A 16,173-nucleotide genomic window follows, 5' to 3' on the forward strand; every position below is an offset into this window, starting at 1 on the left:
TTATATATAATAAGCTTTATTATATTATATCATTAAAATAATATATTTTGATAAACAATAATAATTCATACAAAATAAACTGATCTCTTCATTAATGTGATTAATTTTACAGTGAAAGCATAACCTCACACTGTAGCAATATTGCAGTCTGAATCAAGTGCAGTGAACTGCAGTAACTGTGTACTGTCCCTTTAAGACGGCCATTGCTCCTGTTCTGTCGAGCCAGCGCCATTTTTTCAATGCGAGACTCGGCCTGCATAAATTATGTTCATGACGTAGTGCAAAAGAGCAAATTTGTGTTAATTTTCCGCCACTTTTCTGCAGATAAGGGTTTACCTTGGCTATTAAGGTGCGCTTGCTTCACCGGCACGACAGTTAACAGAGAGACGTCATTAAATATGTAGTTAAAAAGAGGACCAGCGCTTTCCCGAGCCTCCTTATCCATGCAAATAGCTCTTTTGTGTGCGTTCGTAGCGCGCGTCGGAAGCTGTGAGGTGAATTTTTAATTATGCATATTTAAAACAAACTGGCAAAGCTCGACGAAGGAGGAGAAATAAAGAAAATATCCCACCTTTCAGCGGGTAAGTCGTGAATATGATCACAGCTTGCACGTTATTTTTGCACAACGCAATACGAAGTCTCGGGACTCGAAATGAGTTTTTGGTTAATATGCAATGGTCTTAATTAGCATAATTTATATATTTATGATAAAGAGAAAGGAAATACATCAAATGCCGTCCCGAGTCGTGGCATATGTGAGGAGTGTGTGATCAGTAGATGAAGAAGTGTGTCCCGCGAGGAGAGTTTTTATTATTGTATTGTGAATGTGTTGGGAGGGCTGCACTAGTACCTCACAGGCCTGCTTGATGTGAAAATGCGCAAGGCTTATATAATGCTCCATTGTTTTTAGGATAATTACATGCGCACATTTTTAAGGCAAGACATGCATCTTAAATTGCACTTGCACAGTGATGACATTCGAACATGCTCGGTCGATTTTTATTTAGAAATAATGTAGCCTGCCAAATTCTTAAGAACTGTGATTACGTTCCTCCAGTTATTTGGGATTCTAATATTTTAAGTTGACAACCTTGAAAAAAAAGATTTACCAAGGTATTCATAGTTCCTGCCAAAACACCATAGTATTTATACTTAAAGTTATTACTGTAAAAGAATAATAAATGTAATATGTAATGTTATTGAAGCTGTCCTAGCAGAAAGTTGGTTAATATGCAATGGTCTTAATTAGCATAATTTATATATTTATGATAAAGAGAAAGGAAATACATCAAATGCCGTCCCGAGTCGTGGCATATGTGAGGAGTGTGTGATCAGTAGATGAAGAAGTGTGTCCCGCGAGGAGAGTTTTTATTATTGTATTGTGAATGTGTTGGGAGGGCTGCACTAGTACCTCACAGGCCTGCTTGATGTGAAAATGCGCAAGGCTTATATAATGCTCCATTGTTTTTAGGATAATTACATGCGCACATTTTTAAGGCAAGACATGCATCTTAAATTGCACTTGCACAGTGATGACATTCGAACATGCTCGGTCGATTTTTATTTAGAAATAATGTAGCCTGCCAAATTCTTAAGAACTGTGATTACGTTCCTCCAGTTATTTGGGATTCTAATATTTTAAGTTGACAACCTTGAAAAAAAAGATTTACCAAGGTATTCATAGTTCCTGCCAAAACACCATAGTATTTATACTTAAAGTTATTACTGTAAAAGAATAATAAATGTAATATGTAATGTTATTGAAGCTGTCCTAGCAGAAAGTTTACCATGGTGAAGGTTTGCTGCTATTCACAATCATATTTTACATTTTAAATAAACTTGATATTCATTTTGTGATAACCTTGTGAGACAACTAACGGTGAAGAACTCTACTGTAATGTTTTTTTGTTGTTGTTTTTTTTTTAGAAAACTATAAAAGGATCCTTGTTTGGAAATTATTTGTTACACTTAGTGCAACTGAATCACATGGCAGTTTCTAACTTAATAACTTAATATTTAAATCAACATTTATCTTCCATTTTGTGAAGTGTTTCTGATTAGAATGAGATGTCTGTTAGAATTAGTTGCACTAAATCACATTTATTTTCTTTGACCTTTATAACCTAATACTGTATTTTAAATCACAATTTTTCTTCCATATTGTGAAGTATTTCTAATCGAAATGGGATATTTATGTGATTTAGTGCAACAAATTCGGAGAAATATCCTATTTAAACCAGAAATACTTCATAATGTGGAAGAAAAAAATTATATTTACTTAAAAAATTAAGTTATAAAAGTAAAAAAAGTGGTTTAGTGCAATTTTTTACGTTTATGACTTAATATTTAAATGATAATTTTCTTTTATATTGTGAAGTATTTCTGATTAAAATTAGATATCAGAATTAGGTGCACTAAATCACTTACTTTTGATTTATTTTACCTTTAAAAATGTTTGAAATAATGTATCTTCCATATTTTCAAGTATTTCTGATTGAAATGGGATATTTGTCAGATTTATTTGCACTAAATCATATATATATATATATATATATATATATATATATTTATTTTAATCTTTAAAACTTAATAGGCCTATTTAAAATATATTTTTTTCCACATTGTAAAGCATTGCTGATTGAAATAGAATATTTGTCGGATTTAGCTGTGCTAAATCACATACTTTTTTACCTTCCATATCTAGAAGTATTTCCAATTAAAAAGAGATATTCAGTGATTAACCCTCTGGGGTCTGAGGGTGTTTTAGGGCCCTGGAGAAGTTTTGACATGCCCTGACATTTGTGCTTTTTCAGTTGCTTATAAACATATAAATGGCTAAAGTCATATAACACTGTAATCAGCACAAACTGGGGTACAATAATATGTGAGCAGCATGCATGTACATGAGTGTGTTTTTGAGAAAGCAATGTTTATGTGTGGTTAGTGAAAACCTAAAAAAAAATGTATCACTTGAAGAAGGCCATATAAGGCCACATAGAGAACATTTTGTTCAAAAGACTTTCGAGAACTGGATCTTGTAGCCTAGAGTTTTTGCTTCAAAATGATGTGAAAATCATCTTGTTCACTCATTTTCTAAGTCACTTTTTGTATGGAACAGCTGTGTGTGAGGAGGCGTGAATGATAATGAATAATAGTGTGATTCACACCTGAGAAGACAAAGGCCCACATAATGAGCTGCATAATGAGCCTTTCAGTCAGGTATGTGACTGAGAGGGAATTGCTACAAAAAAGAATGTGAGGACAAAAGAAATTTATAAATTTTTTTGTTTGTAGTTTATTTAGAATATATTATATAATATATAAAACCATCACACAAAATAACTTGAGATTCACTTGCGAGTGCAGGTAAACAGTTTATTAGGAACAAACAAACAAAGGAGTCAAGGCGTCTTGAGTGCAATATCCAAATTATCCAAAACAGCGGCAGGAAACTGGAATGCAGGAAAACAGGAGACAGCAGAAACTGCACAAGAAAACAAATGAACGTGAGCAACACAATGATCGGACAAAGACCGAGCAAACATGGTGACAGTATATATATGTGTACACTACCAGTCAAAAGTTTTTAAACAGTAAGATTTGTGATGTATTTTAAAGAAGTGTCTTCTGCTCACCAAGCCTGCATTTATTTGATCCAAAGTACAGCAAAACAGTAACATTTTGAAATATTTTTACTATTCAAAATAATCGAATAGTATGATAATTCGAAATAACTGTTTTATTTTTGAATGTATTATAAAATGTAATTTATTCCTGTGATTTCAAAGCAGAATTTTCAGCATCATTACTCCAGTCTTAAGTGTCACATGATCCATCAGAAATCATTCGAATATTCTGATTTGCTGCTCAAAAACATTTATTATTAGTAGTATTATTATTATTATGTTGACAACAGCTGAGTAGAATTTTTCAGGTTTCTTTGATGAATAGAATGTTCAGAAGAACAGCATTTATCTGAAATAGAAATATTTTGATATTTTTTTATCATCACTTTTGATCAATTTAAAGCGTCCTTGCTAAATAAACCTTAATTTCTATCATTTCTTAAACCCCCCCAACATCCAAAATAAAAGTTTGTTTACATAATATATGTATGTGTACTGTGTATATTTATTATGTATAATAAATACACATACAGTATATATTTTGAAAATATTTACGTGTTTATATATTTATATTCTTATATTTTATATTATATATAAATATATTTAATATATAAACATAACATATTTTTCTTAAATATATACATGCATGTGTTTGTATTTATATATACATTATAAATACACACGGTAGACACACATATATTATGTAAACAAAAACTTTTAGTTTGGATGCGATTAATCACGATTCATAGTTTGACCGCACTACCCACTCAAATTAAATAAATAAATAAGTGAGTGAGCATGTTGATAGGACTATCAGGAGCAACTATATTATTACATTAGCAATCACTAATATTGCCCACGTTATTATTGTTAATCACATTATAGACGTGTTTGAGGAGATATATGCAGACAGAGTATTTCACTGAGAAGATTGGTCTAAACATTCTTAGACATTACTTTTATATCATCTAAACATTACTTTTATATCGTATTGTTTAAAGAACATAAAACCATCCTTACGCCATACAACATTTAGATGCAGTGAAAGGTTGCCTATCATATTTCAAAATGTTGCACTCGATTTCACACATTTTAGTCAGGAATTATAGTTTGGGAAGAGTCCAACTAGTAAATGCGTTCAAGTTTATGTCACAACAACACATTATCTAATGCCAATAAGAGACGTTACTTACTCGGCATAAAAGATCTCCTCCGTTGACTCAAGCGACGCTCGCATTCTGTTTTTGAGGTAAACATAAATCTTATTCCTTTCAGTGTCTTCTTCTGAGGTAAATACAAGGCTTATTCCTCTCAGTGCGTCTTCTTCTGAGGTAAATACAAGGCTAATTCATCTCAGCGTCTTCTTCCAAAAATGAAAAGTATCCGAGATGAACATGTTGCTGCTTTGTTTACGGTGATGTGGGGTGATGTGTCTCACGTGGAGATTTGTGATATCAATAGCGCGAAGAACAATGGGTGTGATCTAATTAATAGATAGATAATGAGCTTAGAAAAACTGGACATGTGGTTGGTTTCATACAGATTACTTTATCACAGAAAATGTGTTTTTGGTAAGAGTTACTTCATTTAAGAGTAGACATTTCAGTTTCAGTTCATTTTAGTGACGCGCAGTTCGCGGAGACAGTGAAAAATGAAAGCGCACTCTGGTTTTTTTCTTTATTTTACAAAAGCACAAAGTTTAGTTGATTATGGTGAGCTTAGGGCTGTGCAAATAATCAAATGCTATTTTCATGCGCATTTCGTCAGTAAAGCCGGTGTACCGACAAAACATGCTACCTATCAGATTGTGCTACCAAAAATATATTTGCATTGTTTTAAGGGTACGTTTAGGGTAAGGGTAGGTATGGACGGTACATTAAAAAAAGCCTCAAACCACATGAATAAGATGCTGGTAGCACAATCTGACACACAGCATTTTTCGCTATCGATTTGTGCTACCTATCTTTTTAATGGGAGGTTGCAGAATCTGAGCGGGTAGTACAAATCGTCAGAACACCGGTTCTGTGATTAGTAGTAAATCTCCAGCACGTGCTTTCAGATGGAGCGGCATTTACTACACAGAGCCGTAGATCACTGACAAGCTACGCAATATTGCGTTCTTAATCGGCAGTGTCAGTGAACTACGGATCTGTGTAGTAAATGCCGCTCTATCTGAAAGCACGTGCTGGAGATCTCGTCAGTAAAGCCGGTTCTGTGATTAGTAGTAAATCTCCAGCACGTGCTTTCAGATGGAGCGGCATTTACTACACAGAGCCGTAGATCACTGAAAAGCTACGCAATATCGCGTTCTTAATCGGCAGTGTCAGTGAACTACGGATCTGTGTAGTAAATGCCGCTCCATCTGAAAGCACGTGCTGGAGATTTACTACTAATCACAGAACCGGCTTTACTGACGAGATGCACATGAAAATCGCATTCGATTATTTGCACAGCCCTAGTGCGCATACACAAATAAAAGTAGACCCTTTACAGATTCAAGTGATGTATAACTTTTATGTGTCCAATCAAAAGCGACGGAGCATTTTAAGTTCTTTTTTCTGTCATCTGGAAAATATGCAAGTGCTCCCGCCGGTGTCTTTGCTGACCCCAGGCGGTTAAATAATGTAGGATGGGACTTCCTACAATTCCCTGAATTGTGAAAAATGGTCTCTGACAGGTGGTTGTAACTGAGGGGCTAAAAAAAATATAAAAGCTCTTGATGAAAAGTTACTGTAATGTAATTGAATTTAATTAAATGGGGTCAACTTTTATATCATGGTGGAGATAAAAGTATCTATCTAGTGCTGTCAGGAATTTTTATTGACTAGCTTCTTTGTCTCAGGGGTACTGTGGAGCTGATAACATCCCCTTCAACCACTATGCAGAATCAGTGATCTCCTCAGAGCTTAGACTTCATCATGGACACTGAGGATCTCCCTGCAAACAATGCGCCACTCACCGTCAATGAACAGGTATTCCTGAGTCAAGTCATAATTCCCATACTATTCTCACTACTTACATGAAGTGTTACCAAAACACAGATGTACTTTAACATTTCATCACATGTCCAGCCTCATGCCCCACATGTGTGAGTGTTCAGTCTACATTCACAGCACAAGCAATTCTCTTTTGGTGGTGAGGTGTTTGCAGAAAGCATTGCTTATTTTTGGGCAGACGCTCTCGTTTGTTTGCTGTACTCATGTCACTTGTGTCCTTGTTGGGTTGATTCTTTGTGTCCTAACGTGTGCTTGGCATCTCTGTTCTCTTTAGCCATTCACTGTCTGACTGCAGAAGTGTTTTCTCAGCTTTTAGGTTCCTGCACTTTGAAATTCCCAGCACAAGACGACCAGGTATGCACCTTCTCCTGAGTCTGTACTGCTCTCTGTGCTGCGCTGAGCTGAGCTGAGCTTCCCTCTCTGCCTGAGCCCTGCATTTGCTCCTGTGATGTTTCTCTGATCTTGACTGAAACATGATCGAGGAATGTTCTTAATAAAAAGCTTAATAAAAATCAAACATTAAGCTGAGCAAAAGCTTCAAAACTGCATCGTGCTATATTATAATACACTACCATTTAAAAGTTGCATTTGTTTGATACAGTAAAAAGAGTAATATTGTGTCATATTTAAAATTTTAAATACAATTTCAATTTAAAATAGCTGCTTTCTGTTTTAACATATTTTAAAATTAGTGCTGTCAATAAATAATTTTTTTTATAATCATATATATTTTTTCTGAAATTAATTGTGATTAATCCCACCTAACATTAAAGTTAAATATACTTTTATATTGCAATAATTTCACATTCAATCTTTAATGTAGAAACAACATAAAAACTTTATTTAAGAGTATATTTTTTGTATTTGTTTAATGGCATCTTTTTTATGTGATTGGCACCACTCGGTGCCTGGTCGGGAAATATCATGCCCCTTACCAGAGCTGCCTTACCGAGCTTCAGTGTAAATATTGCGTCAATATTAAATCAATTAGAGCGCGATTAAACCCGGATGATTGAAACCACTCTAAGTTCATCTGCCTTGGGAAAACTAGCGTGTCTCCGACATAGTGATAACACTCGTTGCCTTCTCGAGTGCAGCTCAACCAGGTCTCGTCCCATTCGTCGATATTTGTGATTTCACAAATCACAGAAAATATGCGTTGTAGTCCAAACGAGTTGTTCGTTGTAGTTTTTGAAAAGTGATTTCTGTTAAATAAAATATCTCCTTTTGAAGTGGACTTTGAGCTTTGTAACTTTGCAGATCTTTTTTATGCTCAAACAGTGACATTACAGACTAACTAAAGTTGAAAAGGGAAAAAAGCATATTAGGACCCCTTTAAAATATTAGAGGCCACTTTCAGTGTCATTTTTGCCTCAAGCTCTTGATCATTTCTGACTCTGGTCTTCATATCTGAATGACCTTAAGGATGTTCATATCATATTTCTAACTTTCTAAATTAACATTTACAAGTGATCCACTAAGCATTATGTAGTGCAAAAATGTTAATATAATAATAAATAAATACTGAAATAAATAATGATGTCTATCGTAGCAGTCAAAATGGAGCAAATCACCTTTTGAAAGCAGTTTTCGCTTCAAATTGCCGCTTCAAATAACGTTTGTTGATTACAATATTGATAACATTGTTTTGCCACTAGATGGCGATTTAGAGACTGTTAAATTTATTTGTGATTGAATCATCCATTCAAGAAATTTCTTTAAAAATGCTGATTCATTCAGTAATGGAACAAGTGAAGTATTTATGATCGAGTCATTGAATCATTCAGTCAAACATTTTTTAAATATATTTTGTCACAGTCTCTAGTAAATTCCATGTTATTTTGCTTAGTTCAGAATCGTGCGAGAATAATGATCTCTATTTGATGATCATGATTCTCAGCTTATCCAGAATCGTGCAGCTCTAGTGAGGAGTACCTAGCTCTGTAAATGTTAAAAACACTTGCTTTAAATTAATTAATTTAGCAAATAAGTGTAAATCAGTGTTATTTTATTATTATTTATGTACCATTATAGTATTTATTCATATTTATCCATCTTTATCTTAACTCTAGCACTCTCTATTCTTTAAAAAAAATTGTCCCTTTTAGACTTGCACTCTATTCATTTACTAACTGCTTGTTTTCTTGGAAAAAAAAAACCTTACACTAGATTCTCTAATCTTTTTGTATTCCGTCTGTTTTCTTTTTATTTATTATACAATTAACAAAAGCAAAAAAGGCCTCTAACACTAGCTTACTCTATTCTTTTTCTGTTCTGTCTGTTGTCTTTTTAAAAAACCTTGCTACGTGTACAGTGTTAAGCTAACAGACTTGTTATAGCACTTGCATATCATTGCTCTTTTGTTGATTTTGATTGCTTCCATTGTCCTCATTTGTAAGTCGCTTTGGATAAAAGTGTCTGCTAAATGACTAAATGTAAAATGTAAATGTAATATTTTAAATTAGCTATTTCATCAGTGTATATTGTGATTTTAGTTCAAGTTTGAGTTTTTATTTGTTATGTTTAATGCATTTTTATTTTGTTTTTGTTTTAGTAATTTTAGTACTTCAGCTTAAAGGTCTTTGCACATTGAGTCCGAAATTCTCACACATTAAAAAATATATACAACCTCACGTTGTGTCAATCATGTTTAAACACTGCCTCTGAAACTTTCGTCCATCATAAAATAAATTGGATCAGGTTCAGTTTTCTGCATTTTCACATCTGTAGCAAGCATTTTGATAGGAAAGGATGAACCATAAACACGCTTCCGAAAATTTCGGACTCAGTATGCAAGGACCTTAAGGCTGAAATACACTTCATGACTTTTGTTCCGATTTTTTCCTTTGATTACAGTCTGAATGAGTCGACGCTTTTAGCATCAGCATTGCCTCAAGCTCTTGATCATTTCTGACTCTGGTCTTCATATTTGAATGACCTTAAGGATGTTCATATCATATTTCTAACTTTCTAAATTAACATTTACAAGTGATCCACTAAGCATTATGTAGTGCAAAAATGTTAATATAATAAGAAATAAATACTGAAATAAATAATGATGTCTATCGTAGCAGTCAAAATGGAGCAAATCACCTTTTGAAAGCAGTTTTCGCTTCAAATTGCCGCTTCAAATAACGTTTGTTGATTACAATATTGATAACATTGTTTTGCCACTAGGTGGCGACTTAGAGACTGTTAAATTTATTTGTGATTGAATCATCCATTCAAGAAATTTCTTTAAAAATGCTGATTCATTCAGTAATGGAACAAGTGAAGTATTTATGATCGAGTCATTGAATCATTCAGTCAAACATTTTTTTAATATATTTTGTCACAGTCTCTAGTAAATTCCATGTTATTTTGCTTAGTTCAGAATCGTGCGAGAATAATGATCTCTATTTGATGATCATGATTCTCAGCTTATCCAGAATCGTGCAGCTCTAGTGAGGAGTACCTAGCTCTGTAAATGTTAAAAACACTTGCTTTAAATTAATTAATTTAGCAAATAAGTGTAAATCAGTGTTATTTTATTATTATTTATGTACCATTATAGTATTTATTCATATTTATCCATCTTTATCTTAACTCTAGCACTCTCTATTCTTTAAAAAAAATTGTCCCTTTTAGACTTGCACTCTATTCATTTACTAACTGCTTGTTTTCTTGGAAAAAAAAAACCTTACACTAGATTCTCTAATCTTTTTGTATTCCGTCTGTTTTCTTTTTATTTATTATACAATTAACAAAAGCAAAAAAGGCCTCTAACACTAGCTTACTCTATTCTTTTTCTGTTCTGTCTGTTGTCTTTTTAAAAAACCTTGCTACGTGTACAGTGTTAAGCTAACAGACTTGTTATAGCACTTGCATATCATTGCTCTTTTGTTGATTTTGATTGCTTCCATTGTCCTCATTTGTAAGTCGCTTTGGATAAAAGTGTCTGCTAAATGACTAAATGTAAAATGTAAATGTAATATTTTAAATTAGCTATTTCATCAGTGTATATTGTGATTTTAGTTCAAGTTTGAGTTTTTATTTGTTATGTTTAATGCATTTTTATTTTGTTTTAGTAATTTTAGTACTTCAGCTTAAAGGTCTTTGCACATTGAGTCCGAAATTCTCACACATTAAAAAATATATACAACCTCACGTTGTGTCAATCATGTTTAAACACTGCCTCTGAAACTTTCGTCCATCATAAAATAAATTGGATCAGGTTCAGTTTTCTGCATTTTCACATCTGTAGCAAGCATTTTGATAGGAAAGGATGAACCATAAACACGCTTCCGAAAATTTCGGACTCAGTATGCAAGGACCTTAAGGCTGAAATACACTTCATGACTTTTGTTCCGATTTTTTCCTTTGATTACAGTCTGAATGAGTCGACGCTTTTAGCATCAGCATCTTTTGTAACCATTTACAAAGTTGGCTAGTGTGTGATGCCTTGTTTAAAATGTAAAATACAGCCTTTAGACTTGTTTGTTTCAGTTAGTTGCAATGGTAAAAAATATTTTTTTCCATCTAATGTTTGTTTAATATTATTTCAGTTTTTCTATTAACAAAACTGATTTATAACAGTTTTAAGTGACTATAACAACATTGGTGCAGAATGTCAGAAAAATACCTATTAATGTCAAAACAATTGAAAAACCTTTCTCAGAATAAATAAATCTGTATGCCATTACCTTGCCAGGTCCTGACTCAGGATGGTTTGGCCTCTCTGATGACTGGCATGCTTGCCCAGCAGGGTTCTCTGGGTCAGCCCCTGCTCATACCTCTGAGTATGGCTGGATCTGTGGGGGGTCAGGGGGGTCTGGCAGTGCTCACCTGGCCCACCGCCACTGTCGCCACCCTCCCTGGTCTCGCTGCAGCCAGCCCTGCCGGAGGACTGCTGAAGCTGCCATTTGCAGGACTGCAAGGTATGGTGCTGAAGCAAATTTTGCATATTGATCCTGCGCAAAATTCTGATGCCATGGAATTCAATTTAAAATACATGGATTAAGGGCAGCATTTTATGTTTATATGAAATGGTGACTTGTTCAGGCCAGTCAGTAGTTCAGAATAGTGAACATTTTAATGGTACAAGGTGTTTTACTGAGCAGACAATCTCAGAAAAACTATTTATTTTTAACTGTTACAACAGCTTGTTTTTCTCTTCCAGCTGCTACTGTGTTGAACGCTCTCCAGACGCAGCTGCAGTCACCTGCGCAGGCAGTCCTGCAGCCCCAGGTGTCTGCGGTGCAGGCGGCTGTGCAGCCAACGCAGACCATACCAGCCACCACTGCGTCTGTTGTTCAGAAGGTGTCAGAGCCCAGTGCCTCGGTCGCAACACTTCAGACTGCAGGCCTGTCCATCAACCCTGCTATTGTGAGTAGGGAACGCTTCTGTTGTGGATAGAAACATGTAATTGGGTTCAGTTGTATCATATATGTGGAAAATTGGATTTTGAAATGGAAATGTGCAATATATTGGGACGAAATGGGGTGCTAACCAATTAAAAAAATTTACTGGCTAGTATTGGATATTCAAGAAGCAGTTTCTTGAAGACTGCTTTCATATCAACAATTCATCTAAAAAATAGTTTTTGATTTTAGCATTTATTGATTTTTTTTGTGGACGAAATAGTATAGATTTTAACTTTTTTATAGATTTTCACTATTTATATTAAACAACAAACACCCTCACACACCTTCAAGTAATTGATAGGTGAGTTGGAAAAAAGACCAAAAAAGGTCCAACTTCAAAACAAAGCACATTTTGTTTATTTATTTAGTTAGCTAGTCAAAAGTTTTAGGGGCAGATTTACTAAATGGCAAATTAGCGTTAGAGCGCAATTGCATAAAAGCGCTGATGGGAGGGGAAGAGTCTGTGTGTGATTTACTGACAATGCGCACATTAAAGAACACGGATGCAGCCAGATCATTTCCATAATGACCAGCGCAATCTACCAAGAGCAGCACAAATTACCACCTGCTTTAAGACATGCTTTTTTGGGTGTTAAATAATTACGCAAATACCAGTAATTTGACGAGTGCAAATGTTAGTAAACCGCGTTGCGTGATTCATTTTAATACTCTCCTGTCATAAATTTTGCATCTGAAAGGGAAACTCCTACAAATGTATATTTAATAAGGTCAGGCGTAAAAATAACTGTCCACGCCTTTTCAGCGCTAATTCTTCACTACGCGTCTTTAGTAAATCCTGAACGCCAAAAGATGGTTTACGCTGGCGCAAGCTGTTAGTAAATCTGGCCCTTAGTATTCCAGGGCTTGATTACTTACAATTATGTTTGAATATTTCTGTTAAGATTTGAATAAATCTTATTTCTGAGAAGATTGACTATAGTTTCTATAGACAATAATAATAATAATAATTGTTGTTATTATTATTAGTAGTAGATTTTGTTATTCGTTATTAATTTATTGTTTTATATTTTTTTAGATTATATAAAAGAAGAAAAAAAAGAAACAAGGAAAGATAAATATTTCATAAATCATATGCACACTAGATAGAAAGTTTATGGAAATATTCTAAAACCTTAAACTTAAGCTCATCTAAAACACTCTCTTGCTGCTTTACAATAATGGCATTTTCTTTCAGGAAATGCATCTAGTCTTAAATTACTAAAGATAATTTCATAATGAATTCAGTCTAATCTAATCAGGAGTGTTTTTCCTCCTTCAGATTAGTGCAGCTTCTCTGGGAGCTCAGCCTCAGTTCATCAGCTCTCTCACTACAACTCCCATCATCACCAGTGCCATGTCTAATGTGGCAGGACTCACAGGTCAACTCATTACCAATGCACAGGGCCAAGTTAGTATTACATTTAAATATATTTGTTCATTTAATAGACACATTGTTCCTAAGGGAAAGCCTTCTCACACAATTTTTACATATCAGTCTCATCATTTTCATACCTGTGTTTCAGGTAATTGGAACACTTCCCCTGCTGGTCAACCCTGCATCACTGGCTGGAGCTGCAGCAGCCTCTGCGTTACCTGCTCAAGGTCTGCAGCTCCAGACTGTGTGCCCACAGCTGCTCCTCAACTCCCAGGGCCAGATCATTGCTACAATAGGAAACAGTCCAACAGCTGCTGCCCCGTCCGCCGCCTCCGTCCTCCCCAAAGCCACTGTGCCCCTGACACTCACCAAGACCAGCACACCGGTACTGAAGTGCCGCCCACTGTGGCTCTTCATTAGTCTGTAAACACACAATAAACATTTTGTGCAGTCTGTGCACCATTTTTGTACTTTTTTTAAGGATAAATATATCTTTCTTTTGTATGCGGTCCAACAGCTGCTGCCCCGTCCGCCGCCTCCGTCCTCCCCAAAGCCACTGTGCCCCTGACACTCACCAAGACCAGCACACCGGTACTGAAGTGCGCCCACTGTGGCTCTTCATTAGTCTGTAAACACACAATAAACATTTTGTGCAGTCTGTGCACCATTTTTGTACTTTTTTTAAGGATAAATATATCTTTCTTTTGTATGCATAGCACCCAAGAAGACCTTAGCAACTGCTTGGCATCCATCTAGCAATGCCCTATCATGCATTTAAAATGCCAACGTAGGATCATTGTAAAATGTGTTTCCAAAAATGTATCCATACATACAATTAACTGAAATGAACACAAGTGGCATTAAAATACCTTCATTATGATTACAGGGCCATATTACTGATTAATAATTACTTATTTTCCCACTTTTTAACACCACTCAGCAGACGTTTAATTTCTGAACTGGCATGATACATACAACAAGCAATGTAATAAAATGTTGCATTCATGTTCATCGGTTTCAGATAAAACTGAACAAGCTTTTAACGCCACTCGCAGAATGTGAAATATTTCTGAAATGATTGTCATATTTGGTAATGGACTGTGATTTGTTCTCTAGGGTCCTGTTGGGAAAGTGGCGCCATCTAAAGTCATTATTGCTCCCCAGCCGCAAGTGGTTAAATCAGTCACATCCCTCACCTCTACCGGTGCCATCGTCTGTGGAGACATGCCTACCGTGGGGCAGCTTGTCAGCAGTAGGTTTATGTTTTTCTAGTACTTTACTGTTTATGTAATGTAAATGCAATACTGCAAGCAACCTTTTTCAGTCACGTAATTGAATAGGAGCAATTCTGTCAGGTGCGGTTAGATCAGATTTCAGTTTTGAAGATTGATGCTTCAGTGACTCGTGGGTAAATTACTCATGTTGTTTATGATCTGGAGAGAATCCAAAGTCCTAATTCAATTTTTGTTTTCATTAAGAACCACAGTCTGCTGTGAATGAAGAAGAGGCCATTAATCTGGAGGAGATCCGAGAGTTTGCCAAGAATTTTAAGATTCGACGGCTCTCTCTGGGGTTGACACAGACTCAAGTGGGTCAGGCTCTCACCGCTACGGAGGGTCCCGCCTACAGTCAGTCAGCCATCTGCAGGTTATTCTCTTTTCTATCATTTCTTTGTTTCTGTCTTTCTTTACTAGTCTTAACGGGACTGATTGAACCACTCCCACTCCATTTAGGTTGTGTAAATTGTACCATTAAAGAAAGAAAAAAGTAACTAGTGACACAAGGCTCTTCTTTGTATACAGCATTTTTTTTCATGAAGCATAGATTATACAAAGCTTATTTATTAGGGGTGTAAAGGTAAGCAAGAATTGATGGTTTAGTGCATACCGTGGTTTTGAAGTCACGGTCCTGTACTTTTTTGGTAGTGTGAGGTGGGGGGAGGGGGGCATACATTTCTGAACAGTCAACAAATTTTGGCTTTAAAATATATTGTCTTTAAATATAATTAGAATTACATTTCTCAACTAATGTTGTAAACTATATAGGGAACCCTATTACTTGCGCACTTAGCTTACAATTAACAATAGAGCCCAAACTATTACATTAAATTGACCTTTTTTTAGTTATAATAATCAACACTCAAATAAAAAATTGTATGTGAACATGTAAATTGCAGTTTTAAGTCTAAATCTTAAAAGTCTAAATTATAAAAAAAAGTTTTCATGACATTTATTTAAACATACGTTTATACATTATTAACATTACTATTATTCTGTTCCTGTGGCTCAGTGGTAGAGCATTGCGTTAGCAGCGCAAAAGGCCGTGGGTTCAATTCCCAGGGAACACACATACTCAGGCACGTGCACAGGTAGGGCTCAACCTGTGCAGAGCACATGCCCTTTTTGTCCTTACACTCCGAAGTGCCCTTTTTTGTTTTTTTTGTTCTTCAATAAATCAATGCTATTGGTCACCCTTTACGTCTGTCTGTCTGTTTTACAAATATATTTAGCGAATGAAAGGTATTAAAAAGAGTTTGTGACTAAATCTTGTTGGATCCGCTCAAACTGTCAGTCAAACCTCATAACTCCGCCCCCTGTCTTGACTGACTGAGTGCAGTGAACTGAAGTTCCACAGCAGAGCAGCTGAACGTCTTGCAAGGGTAAATAAATATCTTCTTGTTTGTATAAGTACAGCATTGTCTTTACGCAAGAAACACTAGTATGTCTACTGTATAAAGGTTCATGTTTTATGCATTTGAGGTCTGAGACCGGACC

General features: G+C 35.3%; 1 protein-coding gene across 1 annotated transcript in view; it reads left to right on the forward strand.

Moving 5' to 3' along the window:
- The first annotated feature begins 227 nt into the window (after positions 1-227).
- The window catches only part of LOC107594038 (POU domain, class 6, transcription factor 1), a 19,221-nt gene continuing 3,275 nt past the window's right edge, over positions 228-16,173 (forward strand). Inside the window, exons 1-9 of the mRNA XM_016283966.1 lie at positions 228-581; positions 6,469-6,598; positions 6,932-6,976; positions 11,313-11,538; positions 11,781-11,986; positions 13,304-13,432; positions 13,548-13,784; positions 14,516-14,651; positions 14,878-15,046. Coding sequence (XP_016139452.1) covers positions 6,545-6,598; positions 6,932-6,976; positions 11,313-11,538; positions 11,781-11,986; positions 13,304-13,432; positions 13,548-13,784; positions 14,516-14,651; positions 14,878-15,046 — 1,202 coding nt within the window. The 5' untranslated portion in view covers positions 228-581; positions 6,469-6,544. The remainder of the gene's footprint in view (positions 582-6,468; positions 6,599-6,931; positions 6,977-11,312; positions 11,539-11,780; positions 11,987-13,303; positions 13,433-13,547; positions 13,785-14,515; positions 14,652-14,877; positions 15,047-16,173) is intronic.

This window comes from Sinocyclocheilus grahami, unplaced genomic scaffold (assembly GCF_001515645.1).
Source record: "Sinocyclocheilus grahami isolate Dianchi unplaced genomic scaffold, SAMN03320097.WGS_v1.1 scaffold178.1, whole genome shotgun sequence".
NCBI lineage: Eukaryota > Metazoa > Chordata > Actinopteri > Cypriniformes > Cyprinidae > Sinocyclocheilus > Sinocyclocheilus grahami.